The sequence below is a fragment of the Serinus canaria genome, chromosome 11 (assembly GCF_022539315.1).
Source record: "Serinus canaria isolate serCan28SL12 chromosome 11, serCan2020, whole genome shotgun sequence".
Lineage (NCBI taxonomy): Eukaryota > Metazoa > Chordata > Aves > Passeriformes > Fringillidae > Serinus > Serinus canaria.
In genome coordinates this window covers 10,047,842-10,061,973 of record NC_066325.1, presented here as the reverse complement: position 1 = coordinate 10,061,973, position 14,132 = coordinate 10,047,842, and the positions used below count along the sequence as shown (strand labels likewise).

Here is a 14,132-nt window from a genome sequence, read left to right as displayed (position 1 = left end):
TGAAATTTCCTTTTTAAAAAGGCTACCATAAGATCAAATATTACTCAACACCATAGTACAACTGCCTTTTTTCCTAGCAAATAACTCTGATTTATATTACCTTAATGCAACCAGAGAAATTCAGAACTCAAGTTCTGTTCTTCTCTACTGTGAGAAAGTAGTAGTTATCTACAGTAATTCTGCTAGCATATGTACCTCTATTCAGAGGTATACACTATACAATACAACTTCCTGAAGTTCAAAATATGCCCTTATCTTCAAGGCAAGACTGATAGTATCCTCACTATCCTGATTTCTCAGAGGTGCATGCTAAAAGTAAAATAAGTGTTTAAAATTAAGCATAATTTCTTGGCTAACATCTTTCCTAAAAGCCACTGGGCTATATTTAAGACATGAGAAGTCACAGTATTACAGCATCTTCAACAAAATCTCTAATTTGGGGTTGCCACTCACTGTTCCACTCCTTTCTCCTATTCCAGTTGTGCCAGCAAAGCATTTACATAAATAAGCTGGCAGAAAGCTGACACTGACTCATGTTTGCTGTTAATGTAATACCAGATATGAAAATCACACCTCTTGGCATGCCTTTTTTTTCTGTTTGCCTTGTTTCCTTTCAGATACATTTCATGTCATGGTTATCTTATTCTGCAAATACTTACAGACTGTTTTACCACTTCTCCCCACTCAGGAGCCACTCCATACTCTGGATTTTCTTTCAAGAATCTGCACAAATCCTTCAGAGGGGGAGCAAATGCACCCCCAACCTGAGAAGCAGAAGATAGAAGTCAGTGAATATGTGGCAACTGATAAGAAAAAAGGCAACTTTAATACCTGACACTGTTTCATTTTTACCTTTGGAATAACACAGTACAAATAAAGCTTCACTTAAAATTATTACCACAGAGCATGATGCAGCTTTTGGCTGACTCCTGGTGATGTGTATGTGATTTGTTCTAAATCTACTAAACTCAAACTCATCTACTGAACTCAATTCAGGACTTCAATATTTGACATTATCACTGATGTATAATATTTAATATTTATTCAGACACACAATGAATGGAAGAGCAGCCACATGAACAGAGAACAGTGGTCCAAGTAGTACCAAGAAAGTTGTAAGTACAACCCTGTTAAGCTTTTCCTTTACTCAGTATATAAATCCTATTCTCTCATCTCAGTCTACTTCTAAAAATATTTAGGAGGCTCTACCATCATGAATTAAGTTCCTGAGATTTTTTTTCATGCAAAAAAGGCCAAATTAAAGTTACTAAACAGCACATCTTAATAAAAGCATATAAGCAGGAAAGTAAGCTTTTAAATTAATGAGAGGTATTATTCAGATCCAGAAAGAAAAAAATAAAAATTTCCAGTTTCTGCTTAACTTTCTCTATAAACTGCAACTTAAACTCATATTTTCTAGGCTACTTTTGGTCCCTCACTCCCTGCTACTCAAAAATATGACAGAACTAAAAAAGTAAATGAGAAAAAACAGGTTTGGTGATACACAGAAATTGGAAACAACTTATATATGGAAAAACTGGTTTTAATTAAGTATCCAAGTACCAACTATGGAGTGGAAATTTGAGAGGAAAAAAGCCACCATAAAAACACAGGTTTTCACAGTAAACAGAGATCATAACTCTCACTCCTTGATCTTCAACTTTGACAACATCCCTCAGGGCACAGCTCTTGAAGAGCAGCCAAAGATCTCAGTTTCAAGAGACTCACAACCATTCTGGTTCCCCTTCAGAGCTGCTGTTTCAATACACTGAAGAGATTAAAGACTCAAATTCTGCCTCACTCTCCTGTACAGATGGACAAAAAAACCCCATCCTGCTTCCCTTGTAGCTGCTCTAACAAAAAGAGAAGCAGGCAGTGCCACAAGGGAAAGGGAAAATGCTCCTTACATGGGCACAACAGCTCAAAGATTCCTCCTGGGTTGCTGCTCTGGTGCTACACAGACATTCAAAGACACCATCAAAAACATCTGGCCAGATCTGTCCAACAGACACCACTAACGTTCTGCATGCTTTTCGTGAATATTGCCTTTAGCCTTCCCCAGGGCCTGTTCAAGTGCACTGTGCTGTTCCCAAACTTTGACCACCTGCACAAAAATTCAATTCAACTCCTGCTCTCACATCTTCCACTGCTGCCTTTTCACACAAGAATTCCCCTTCTCCTTTTATTCTCCTGTTCCCCTACCATTTCCCCCAAAAATGTGACTGACAGCCAATACTACTGGTGGATCCATAAAGGGCAAATGGCAGACATTACTGAAAACAGCAAAAAGCAAAATCATCCAGTACAGAGGATTGCCTCAATTCCAAAGGACAAGTTTCTATGCCAGATATACTACCAAAACAATTTTAATTGTGTCAAAAACAGTAATGAGAAGATCACAAAAAAATCTCAAACTTCTGACAAAGTTGCCACTTTGATCACATATCTTTAACATGTATTTTAGTGCCCTGCCTCTGTCCGAGTCAATGGCACAAACACTGCACCATACTGAGTGTTCAGTTCTATAAACCATGGGCTAAGTTTCTATCTGTATCTTATGTATTTTCACAGTAGAAAAAAAAAAAATCACTAGAAGATTGGAATTGACGTTTTTGTTCTGTGCCAAAACTTTAAAACAAAAAACTTTCATTTGTACACCGGGAAAATTTTAGCAAGTGTGGTATATCAAGTTCTTCATCTGGAGTATCTCCATCTTTCATTTGGAGAGTATGAGAATCATATGTTCATATGAGAACAGTATCATGAATACCTTTCTTGCATTTCTTCTATTTATGAGCTGAACACGTTCTTCACCAGTTAAACTGTTAACATCCAGTTTATTGGGGTTTCGACAACGGTGTCTTTTTTGTTTGGGCCTCCCATCGTGCAGCTGCATCCTCTGTTACAAAGGAATTAAAAAGCCAATTATCCTTCTGATATAACTGCTTTAAAAACAGTAAGATCTCTGTGCATTCTGTTGAGTCAGGCATTAAATTTGAAGCCAACTTCAACTTCAGAAATATTTTAATACCAGTACCTATCCACTAATCACAATCATTTCATAAGCAGCCCAGTAAATAGCAGAACATCATCTCTCTGATGCCTCTGCCCATTGCTTTACTAATTTTCAGTTTTAAACAGTGCTTTAACTGTCTGGAAGATTGCTACTGCTTTGTATCATCTTCACTGAGAAGGAAGGTTGTTATTCCAGATACCACACGTATGATTTTATTACATTAAAAAAGTCAAATTCAGAAGTAACAGTATGAAAAGATCATACCCACACAAACACCACTACCACAGCACTGTACTGTAGGTATAAGATGCATTCCACAGTTAAGTTCTTTAATCCTTTTGCACATCACTAAACACGCTGTTACATATTTTCAGCTCCTATTATCAGTACCCTGGTATATGAGTTCTCTTATCCTAAATATTTTTTTTAATAGTAAGTGAAATAATACAAAGATCAAATGTCTTGATTTGGTATTGCTTTTCTGGACAATTACATTTGTGAGATGAATGGAAGGCTTGGAGTCCTCACACTGGAAAAAGAAACGGACATTTTCCTTTTCCTGTGTGGAACAGGAGAACAAAGAAACAATTCCCTGTAACACAGAATACAAACCAAAACACATAATATGTGAAATATTGTACTATTTGGCTAGGGAGAGGTGAAAGTAATACTCACAGGAATACAAGCTCCTGAATCTTCAACATATCCAGGATGTTCTTTAAGCCACCTTTCTAAATCTTTTCTTTTAGGGGCATCATCACCTGCAAGCCTTGTTCCATCTTTTAGGTTAATAACAGGAACTGGGCTCTCTGCATCGAGCATGCCTTGGGACTGTGTGTAACTGAGTGCTGGGTTTATTCCTGCAGCAACCTGGCAGGAGTTAATACCTGGATTAACCTAGAGAAATTAAAAACATCTGCTTTACTGCACTGAAAACAAGCCATCACAATTATTTCATGTATGATTTAACGAAAGGCACAGTTTTGCAGATCACACTCCAGGACTTGCTCATATGCCAAAGAAATCCCTTCAAGTCAGTGCCCAATGAGGCCCCACAACAGATGTTATAAGCAGGTACGTCCAAAGGTTGCTATATCAAGCCACAAGTTTTTAATAATACATTGTTAAAGTTCATCAGAAGTAAAGCTACATTTTAAAAACAGTTACTTATATTGTATACATCTAATATTTAATGACACTCCACCAGTTTTCATCTGTGTAATCATAAACTATCAGCAAAAAATATCCCAAACCTCAAAGTTTTGACTACAAGCTTTTGTGGAGCAGGGACAGCTGGTTATACTCAGTTAAGGCATTAATAATAACAATAATTTTGATCTTATTTTTTGGATACAGTATGAAGTTTACTTACATGGTTAGGCTGTTTATTTCTATTCATAAAGAGGACATCAACCCCCTCCACATTCTTCCTTCTTCCTCGTCTCTTTTTGACTACAGGCTGACTGTCAACGATGACTCCATTGGCACTGGCTGTTAAGTGACTGGAAGTACCTAATAAATGATGCAATCAAACCTGTGTCAGATGCTTGTTTTATAAAGAGAAACATGTCTGAATACAAAAAGGAATTAAAATTATTTTAATTATTGCGAGTGCATGTAATTTCTACATGCAACAGATAAGATAAATTGCCCTTTGTTTTATGACTGCTTAAAGCATCATGAATATTAGGTTCTGAAAGCCACTTTACTATGAAAATTTCATTACTGCCCCTGCACCCCCTCCAAATTTATCTGTACAGGGATGGTAGCCATTGAAAACTATTGATGTCATATACACAGAGAGGCAGACATCCCTAAATAAATGTTTAGCAAGACCTTAATGGTTTGTTGCGCAATTTAAGCAGAAGCTGGTCTAAGTTAAGCACCCATTTCTATTAATTTTCAATATTTTAATCCAAATGTTAACTCCTTACTTTAGGCTCATTTGTATTTTTCAGAGTATACCGTTACCCAGTTATGAAACAAGCAATAAATTTTTGGCTATAAATCAAAAATTGATTCTAATTATCCTCCATAGCCTCTTTACATGAGCCACAAGGAAGATTACCAAGAGTCCAAATTGGCAGAGGCATAAGTCTGGAACTCTTCGTCTATATTTACAAAGTAGCCACATTAAGTTCTGAGTTAAACTGATTACTGTCAGTGTACAGTGATGCACTTTATAATTATTAAAACCTTCTTTGGAGGGGGTTGACAGTGTATAACGGCATCATTCTACTAAATTAACATTACAGTAATTGACACTGTGATAAAGTATCAGGGGCTCCAAACTGGAGAATGTCTCTACACCGGAGAGAATTTCTCCAGACTGCAGTTTAGAACAACACTGCAAACATCTCTCTCCATTGCCAACTCATGGACATCAACAGAAGAACCCAGCAGATTTAATACTACATTGCCCTTCTCCTTCCTGACATTTTTTGTACCTGATTTGGGAAGTGATTTTGGGAAGTTGACAAGGCTGGTTTCTGAAGCATTCTGGAGTTCACGGAGACGAGCCAGATATTGCTGCTGACCCAATGCACCCTCCTCGCTTTCAAACGGCCTTTTCTGAGACAGTCCCTGCTTCTGAAAAGTCAATTTCAAACCACCTTCCTGTTAAATAAATGCCAGGATTAGAAGAGCTTCTGCTGAAGCAGAAAGAACTACTTCACAATCAGGATTTTCACAAACAGTTAACTCCAGCAGAATTGAGAAAGAATGAAAACACTGTGTTAGACCTTGTACAATCTTGTTCTTCCATGTAAAACCCGAATATGAACAGAAATTTCATCTGAACAGAAAAATCCAGACACTGGTAAGGTGTTTACCTCCTGAATCCAGTCCTAGACCCAACTACAAGAGCAAATACTCACATATTTTCATGTGCTACAAACAGGTCTCAAACTACAGATAAAAAAATGTTGGACCAGGAACCAGGAAATTTTCCTGTAATCCTCTAAAAGACCACAAAATAATAAAGCGCTTGTTGAAATGTTAAAAAAAAGCTGAACAGCAGAAATACCTTTTTATACTAATCAGATTTGTTAGAAACAGCATAAAACAAGCTGTCTGAGGAAGCATCAGCATGGCAAAAATTCAATTCAGAAAAAAGAAAAAAAAGATTCCTTTCAGGGGCTTAAGCAAATAAAAGAAAAAAAGAACACAGAAAAACCCCCTCCCCAAAAACCAAACCCAAACCCCAAACACTCAGTGCCCAGAAGCAGCAGACCCAAATACCCACAAACAAGTGTGTGAAGAAGTGAGAGTGAGAGCAGGCAGCCACTTGCAGGTAAAGCATGCCGCACACCGCAATCGCAACCAGGTCCTAGGGCAATAAAAATAAACATACGTCATTGATTTTCACTGTAAACTCCTTTTCTCGTACATGCTTCTTCACCTTTGACAGCTGGGGTGATTGGTCATATTCTTCTTTTACAGCTGCCAGAGGGGGTGTGGGTGCACTGGGCTCACTGTACTCTGCAGCTGCCCCTGAGCTGTCCAGGAGCTTGGTGGTGTAGAACGATGCCACCGTGGTGCTGTCGTAGCTCCTGCGGGCTGAAGGCCATTTACCCTTCAGCACTGTCTGACAAATGCTGTCCAGTCGGTTAATCATAACTCGATCCTAAAAGATGAGAAAGTCATTCTGTGAGGCCAATGCTTACCAACACTGTTATATTTGTATATTAGCTCTTAATTCTACAGAGAAGAGAAATGACAACATTTTTATCACTGGACTTGGACTTGAAGATTTTGAAGTTCCTGGATTTGTACTGATTCGCTGTAATCTGTGAAAGCATTTCTGTATTTAATTTCACTATGTACCTCCAAACAACTATGCAATTTCTCTCATCTGTGCAGGGTCTGGCAAAAGACTGAAAAGCACAATCTCCCTGATTATTAAAAAAGATACGGTAAATACCAAAGCAGTATTTGTATGTGTGGCTTTGACTCACTGTTAGCAGGATCTGAACCTGTGAGCAGCACCGTAAGACACAGCAAATAGCATTTATAAAACTAAACCTACAGATTATTATTTATGTCTCCTTTTAGCTTTCAAAACCTCATTCCCATCCTTTGGGCACCAAACACAGATAATCACACACCTCCATAATACATAGTTCTCAAGTCCCAATAAACTCAGCTAAGCACAAGAAGACTACAGAAACTACTGGATTTTCTGATAATTTCACAGTTATTTGTCAAATATATTTGCTGAAAGTACAAGTTCTGTAAGCAAACACTTATTTCTGAGTTCAAGGCTCTCTGCTATATTTGATATAAGTAAACTTTTTACACTTTGAATGTCATTTTTCACAGTGTGCCAAGGACCTGTGACATCACAGTTATACTCCCCTTCAAAAATTAAGAAAAGCAGTACCTAGATTTAAATGCATGTTTCAGGAGTCAACATAACATCTAAAAGGGCCTGAAGCTCAAATCCTACAGCTATTTCCCCTGCATCTTGGTTCTAACATATTTAACAGAATACTCATCTTAAAGCCCACCTTCAACTGCTATTTTGGTTTTCAAGGTTGCATTATGAACTTGCCTTTGGCCAGTAGGATGCAGCCAACATGTATCCACCTTGTAGGAGATAACCAGAATTTGGTGTCCCATTGTTCATCTGGAAACTGTCTTGTGTCTCATCTTGTGTGGTGCTCAGAGAAGCCACACTCTCTTCATCATAGGCTTTTATATGTGGAGTTCCTTCTGCTAAATAAAATCATCAAAATCATTATGCTGTAAGGGAATTAAACACTCACTGTAAGAGGTTCAGGTGAACAAAACACACACAACAATGTTCAGAGAAAGTCCAAACACAAAGTTAAACTGAAGAATTAATCTCTTAGGTTTTTCAGGCTGATCCTTTTCTAGAGGTGTAAATTGCACACATATTCCTGTTAGTATTTCGAAGCCTAAGATGTTGAACATTTAGCTATTTGTAAACAGACAGTCTTTACTTGACATATTTATTTGGTAAGACAACATTCAGTAAAGCATAGAATGAAATTGAAAGCAGAGGTGTCTATCACCAGCACATGGCAAATCCACTGGGAGAGTACTTTTAAAGAACCATTTTGTTTACTGCATGGAATACTGAATGCTCCATGCCTTGAACATGTGTGCCTGCATAATTCAGTTGTTCAATTTTTGATCACTGAGCATTTTTCCCTATTATCTTTCCAGTGTGTCCTCTGACTTTCTTGAATTTCATCATTAGTATTTCATTTTTGCCTCCATTCAGACAACAACAGAAGTTTCACTATGACACGAGGAAACAGTCTGAAACAACAAAATAAAGTGTTGCCTGAAAACCTAACTACTACAGTAGCACAAGGAGTAAGAGGGGCAGCTCTTCAGAAATTAGATTTTTTCTTAACAATAGCTCTGTACTGAGTCATCTAATGGAATCCAGCATTCCCTTCAGAGATGCTTCAAATGTGGAAAGTATACCAAAGGGTCATTGCCATTGAATAAGCAATAAAATAAAACCCAGGTTTAAAATTAAAATACAAATACAGTTAAGTGAACTTTCCAGCCTATACCCATCTCTTCAAACTAACAGCAAAACCACCAAAAAACCCCTCCAAAACAAAAAGGCCAACTGATTTATGAGATTCTGCAGTCTGAGGAAGTCAGGATTATTTGCCTGAACAGACTGAGCTGATACAAAACAAGCCTAATATTTGGACGTGTAGCACACTTATGCTAACCACAATCTCTATCTGAATATTTATGTTATATAAGCATTCCTTTGCTCTCATTGTTTTACTGTTTGCATACCAACTGTTTCCTCTAAAAATGTCTTTTCCCTGCTACAGGCAGCAGCATATTAGTAATTTTCTCTAAGTGGAATTTTACTTGCTCAGTAAGCATTTCCCCAGTAAATTAACCCCATGGTTCCCATATGTCATCTCCATGGACAAGGAGATCGCTCTGATTAAGACAATGCCTTTTCCCCTAAGGTCCTGGAAAAACACCGGTTCTTAATCCCACTGCCTGCCTTCATTTTCTTCCCTTCTCTATTACCATTTGTACCACCCAGAGAAATCTTTCTATATTGAGTTTCAGTGGAGAAAATAGAGACCACATCACAGCAGCAAAGCAAGAAGTGTATTAAATAATGAATAGTTGGTTTATTAAAAATTCTAAATCACTTTATCAGAGGTTTTTGCTTCTAGTTTGAAGCTTTCACTGTGTCTCTGTTACATGGTCTTACGTGCTGCAGCCACCGCAGTTTTGGCTAAGCAGATTTTTTTTAAAGTGAATTTTTTGAAAAGTTTTTAAGTGTTTGAAAATTTTCAGTGTAAAAACATTGTTCAGGCACTGCAAAGTTCACGACAGAAATCAGCTGACATGACTCAAGTTTGGACAGAAGGAAGTTGCAGGTTTTATGAAAGAACATACAAGGAAGCTACATAGACAGGTGAGCAAGAGTGGAAAAAACAAACAGGGAAATCTAAAGGATCTGTTCAGAAAGAAAAAGAACCCATAAGAGGGAATACACACAGTATAAAAACACAGCATATTTCCAGAAAATGCTGTCCATTCCACTCTCCTACACACAAACCACATGCACAGCAACCTTGCTTAGGAATCACAACAGATCCTAAGAACCTCACCAAGACACTGATATGGAGCAAACAAAAAGCAGTATTCCTGCAATTCTTCCAACTCACTTGGAAGAATCAAGCAAATATGCTTATTTACATTAACATTATGTTTAATAAAGTTTACTTCTGTGGAGTTTAATAGCCTTTTAAAGACATTTTTCCATTAAGAATAAACTAGTTCAGTAAAGAATTATACTGCAGAAGTAAGACTACACACATACCACGTTTTTGTGCCTCCTCTTCATCACTATCACTCTCTTCAGACGATGATGATGATGACGACGACGATGATGAGGATGACGAGGAGGACGATGAAGATGCTGAAGAACAAGATGAGGATGACGAAGAGCTAGAGCCAGATCGAGAGTGGGAACAAGATGAGGAAGACGAAGAGGATGAAGATGATGACCTGGAAGAACAGGATGATCTATCTGAGTCAGAGTCTGAGTCAGAGCTGGAGTCAGACCCCCTTTTGCTGACTCTCTGTTTTTTGGAAGCTGGGTTTGGAGTTAGAGGCTCTGTCCTTGCTGCCACCATGCGCCTGTCTGTCTCAGCCTTCACGCTAGGTCTGTGGTCTGTCATTTGTATTGGGGTGCCATTTTTGGGACTTAAAGGTTCAGATTTCAGTATTGTCTGTGTCTCCTCTGTAGACATAGATTCCTCTTCAGAAGACTGAGGGTCCTCTTTCAGATTTTCATTTTTAGCTTTTGTGTCCTCAAAAGCATTCACTTTAGCATCTGACAGTCTTGATTGAGGCGTAAGAGGAGAAGCAGATAATGCCATCTGGTACTGGTGCAAGAGTGGAGTAGAAGTCCTTGAGAGAGCCACTTTGTTCTGATTATAGTTCCTCTGGGCAGTCATAAATGAGAGTTCAGGATCACGAAGAATATGATAATCTGTCCTGCTGACTCCATGCTTAGCAGCTCCAATAAGCAGATCCCTGTCGTGAGTCCCACACTCCCACCAGACAGGCAGGTCAGGGTTTGGCTGGCACAGCTTTAGCCTCTCAAACAGCTGGGGGTGCCTGAGGGCCTGTTCCCGCACTTTCCGCAGGAGCTCGATGCGGTACAAAGTCCGGGAAGCGCGTTCCTCTGTGATGGGCTGGATGAAAAGGTTTGGGTCCACGAGTTCTGGATTAGAACAAAACAAATGAGAATCGCCAAAACCAACCTATCAGTACTTTAAGTAGATGACTAATGAGTTAAGATGTGTCTCCCCAGTATAAGCTTTCAATTTTACCCTCAACAGGTTTCCTTAATTCTTCCTCCCCCTTTTTATCTTCCAACACATGAAAGAAAAACCTTTTCAAGGTAGGCACTGACAACACAAATTTAAAAAGTAAAAACATACAAACCCACCTTCTTTTGAGGGGAGGCGACAGACCCTCCTGCACATTGACATAAATGCATACAGGTACTTCTCCAAGCTCTCATCAGTTTTCTTGTGCAGCCGAGCCATCGCTCGAAACTTGGTCCAGTCAAACCGTCCCCTTTCAGGGTCAAACACCACTCCAAATGTGGACACGACTCTGTAAAAGTCAGCTTCTTCTCTTCTTGTCCATCTTGACCAGCAAGAAAAAGATGTGAGATTCTGTCAATTTCTTCACTGTTTCACACATTATGTCTTTACCATTTTTTTATGTAAGGGCAGACTGGAAAAGTACATTTGCATGCTGCACATACCTTTGCTGTCTTTCAATCTTAGCAGCCATCTTTGGATTTAGTGCAGCCTCTTCATACGGCAGCTGCATCATATTGGTTTGTACTGGGAATGCTGGCTGGATCTGCTGGGCCTGCCTGTTTTTACTCGTGCGTTGATAAGCGGTGATCAGGCGGCGCAGCCGCGTTGTTAAGGCAGACTGAGTGGGCCAATAGATTTTGTCCCCTTCCATCATGTGTCCATCTATTTGAAAACCAAGTCATAGGAAAAAGAAAGAAGTTGATTACTGCTGGTGTCTATGGTTCTACACTAGGTAATTATATTTTACCTAAGAATCACAAGAATTTAACAATTCAAAAGACAACAGCAACTGGCTCAGATTTTCTAGTTTTATGGATTTACCTCCATCTGCTATTACGAGATCACCTGGGGATGAAACATCATCCTGTAAAAAAAAAAAGTGAAGCACAATTTAAAACACAGCCCCCTCCAGAGATTTAGGTTAAACATACATCTTACAACTATTTCTGAATATGACAAAGAACAAAAGTAACAAATAGTTTGGATAAAAGGCTAACAGGGCATACAAAAGAACTATGCAACAATTCCCTACCATTCCCACCCACCCAGACACCTTCAGAAACTCATGGAGTAAGCTTTATCAGTTTAGAGAAATACAGGAAAAAAAAATTGCTCAAGAAAAAGGTGGAAGTATTACATTACAAGTGAATGTATGTTGAAGTGTCTAAGTGAATGAGTGTTAAAAGGAGCTATTAATTGGTGCCTACTATACCTCTATGTCATCTTTAAACAGTGCTGGTGCTGGTTTATACTCTGGATCTTCTACATCCCTGTTAAAATTTCAACACAAAAGAAGCCATTTTAGTAATATTTTACACTATTAACTGAAAAGTTCTTATGCTCTTTTCAATTAAGCAAAACTGATTTAAATTTAATAAGATACTGCATTTAATTTTCTGTTTGAAATTAAGGAAGTATTTCATGGCAGATTTGGCTTGAATCCTGCTCCCCCCAAGTCACTGTACCATCCAAAGATATTCTTTGTGACTACAACTAAACACCTCAGTGATGAGGCAATGAATAAAAGCAGCTTTCTCTTCCAGCAGTCACCAGTAATTGTCACGTTGATCTACTGGGGTCACTGGTCAGCTACACAAGACTAAGACATCAAAAGCTGACCTGAAATCAAGTTGAACAGGTCTGTAGCACTCCACCCCTGAATGCTTTTGCACTTCAGTGTCTAACTAGTATTTTTAACATATCAACACAAGGTAGAATCCTTGTCAATAACAAGTTGCTGCATTTTTCCCTTAACAGTGAAATTTCAAACTTCAGTAGTTGTTATACCAATCCTCTTTTCCCCCCTATGGGAGTAAAATCAAAGTAGTATCCCTTACAACAGTGACACCCAACTCATGTAAAATCAGTGAGGAAGAGAATAAGGTATGACAAGTAAATTCAGATTTGTTTGCTTTAAGGCCCCAAAACATTCCCTTCCACTTCCATACCCATCCATGTAATCATTTGCTCTCTGTTCAGCAGCAACTGCTTTCTCATCTGGTTTTCCAACCCTTTCCAAGAAGCAAAGAGCTGGGTCTGCTCTGATAGTGTTGTATTTTTCATAACCTAAAATGGAAAAAAAGTGGCAAAAATTCAACTTCCAGAGTACACCAAAAAAAATTGAGTGTAGAGTGGTTTTATTTTGGGCTGTGGGGAAGTACATACACAGTGACCCTCATTACTCACCATGTTTAAAAACTCCAATTAGAAGAGATTTATCTGCATCTGCATCCCACCACTCAGCAGGAACTTCAGAGTGGTCTGGCTCAGGAACCCAAACATCAATTTCACTAAAGACAACCACCAAGAGCATACCAACATCAATAGAATTCAGAGGAAGAAATATATTTTAAAATTTTTAGTAATTTCGACTTCATGTGGGACTTTAAACTTCTCTCTTCCAGCACACAAATACAGTAAAGCCAGCAATACAAAACACCCAGACAGCTTGGTATTTAGTATTTGAGACCAGTAACAGGGAAAGAATACAAAAGCAAAACCAGTATACAACATTGTTCCTCTCTAAGTGAACTTCACCAATTCCCAAGCAGCCTGTGCTTGCACAACATTGCAAACCAAGGCTTATCTCTGTTAGTGTTTAATAGCATAAGAGGGATTGTTCCTCACTAGTATTTCTGAATCAAATTACAACTTTCTATCTGCCACAAGCTCCTGTGAGCAGTGAGTTCAAGAATTTCCAAACAGCAATAGTTGCCTTTACAAAAACAAAAACAAAACAAAAAAAAAAAAAAAAAAAGGAAAGAAAACCTGAAGGCATTAATGGAATACACAGCACATAATCAAAAGCAGGGGAAAACCTGCCAATTATCATGTCAAGTACATAATTCTATCTTTCACTCACTTTTTCAGTCATTTTGACTCATATTATTTTGCTTTATATAGCTAGACTCATGAAGAGGAATCAGGACTTCCTCATGTCAAGTTGATGAAGTGTTTAGTAAACAAAGAGAAAACAAAAACATGTTCCTCACAGCCTAAGGATAAACACATGTAGTTTTAACATTTCTTATTTAGGTCTAGGCAGATTCTTGAATATTCATCTGACATTTGAAATAAACAAGTAAAAATTCTCTCTCTATAATTCACCTGGCATCAGTTCCATCAAAGACCTTTTGGAATTCATTACCAATGACTTCTTGCTTTAAGTAATATAGCATTCTTACTCGAAGTAAGACTCTAAATAAAGAAAAAAGAGAAATACAAATATTAGGACTCAAAAAGCTTTAAATAATTGTAGA

General features: G+C 38.2%; 2 protein-coding genes across 9 annotated transcripts in view; one reads left to right on the top strand and one right to left on the bottom strand.

Annotated features, from left to right (window-relative positions):
* AKTIP (AKT interacting protein) overlaps window positions 1–14,132 on the top strand; it is a 1,131,926-nt gene that overhangs the window by 40,586 nt on the left and 1,077,208 nt on the right. The window lies entirely within an intron of this gene.
* The window catches only part of CHD9 (chromodomain helicase DNA binding protein 9), an 85,269-nt gene that overhangs the window by 4,054 nt on the left and 67,083 nt on the right, over window positions 1–14,132 (bottom strand). For 4 of the 7 annotated variants that reach the window (XM_030227729.2, XM_050978809.1, XM_018914594.3 and 1 more), the window contains 15 exons: window positions 13,981–14,070; window positions 13,060–13,163; window positions 12,822–12,939; window positions 12,086–12,143; window positions 11,695–11,737; window positions 11,316–11,535; window positions 10,992–11,194; window positions 9,855–10,763; window positions 7,569–7,732; window positions 6,369–6,641; window positions 5,464–5,632; window positions 4,389–4,528; window positions 3,692–3,913; window positions 2,771–2,899; window positions 660–764 (listed from right to left, as the gene is read on the bottom strand). In XM_030227729.2, the coding sequence (XP_030083589.1) occupies window positions 660–764; window positions 2,771–2,899; window positions 3,692–3,913; window positions 4,389–4,528; window positions 5,464–5,632; window positions 6,369–6,641; window positions 7,569–7,732; window positions 9,855–10,763; window positions 10,992–11,194; window positions 11,316–11,535; window positions 11,695–11,737; window positions 12,086–12,143; window positions 12,822–12,939; window positions 13,060–13,163; window positions 13,981–14,070 (2,947 nt within the window). Of the gene's footprint in view, window positions 1–659; window positions 765–2,770; window positions 2,900–3,691; window positions 3,914–4,388; window positions 4,529–5,463; window positions 5,633–6,260; window positions 6,642–7,568; window positions 7,733–9,854; window positions 10,764–10,991; window positions 11,195–11,315; window positions 11,536–11,694; window positions 11,738–12,085; window positions 12,144–12,821; window positions 12,940–13,059; window positions 13,164–13,980; window positions 14,071–14,132 lie in introns of those variants that run through there. The other 3 variants (XM_050978811.1, XM_050978810.1, XR_007778545.1) reach the window with 3 other exon arrangements.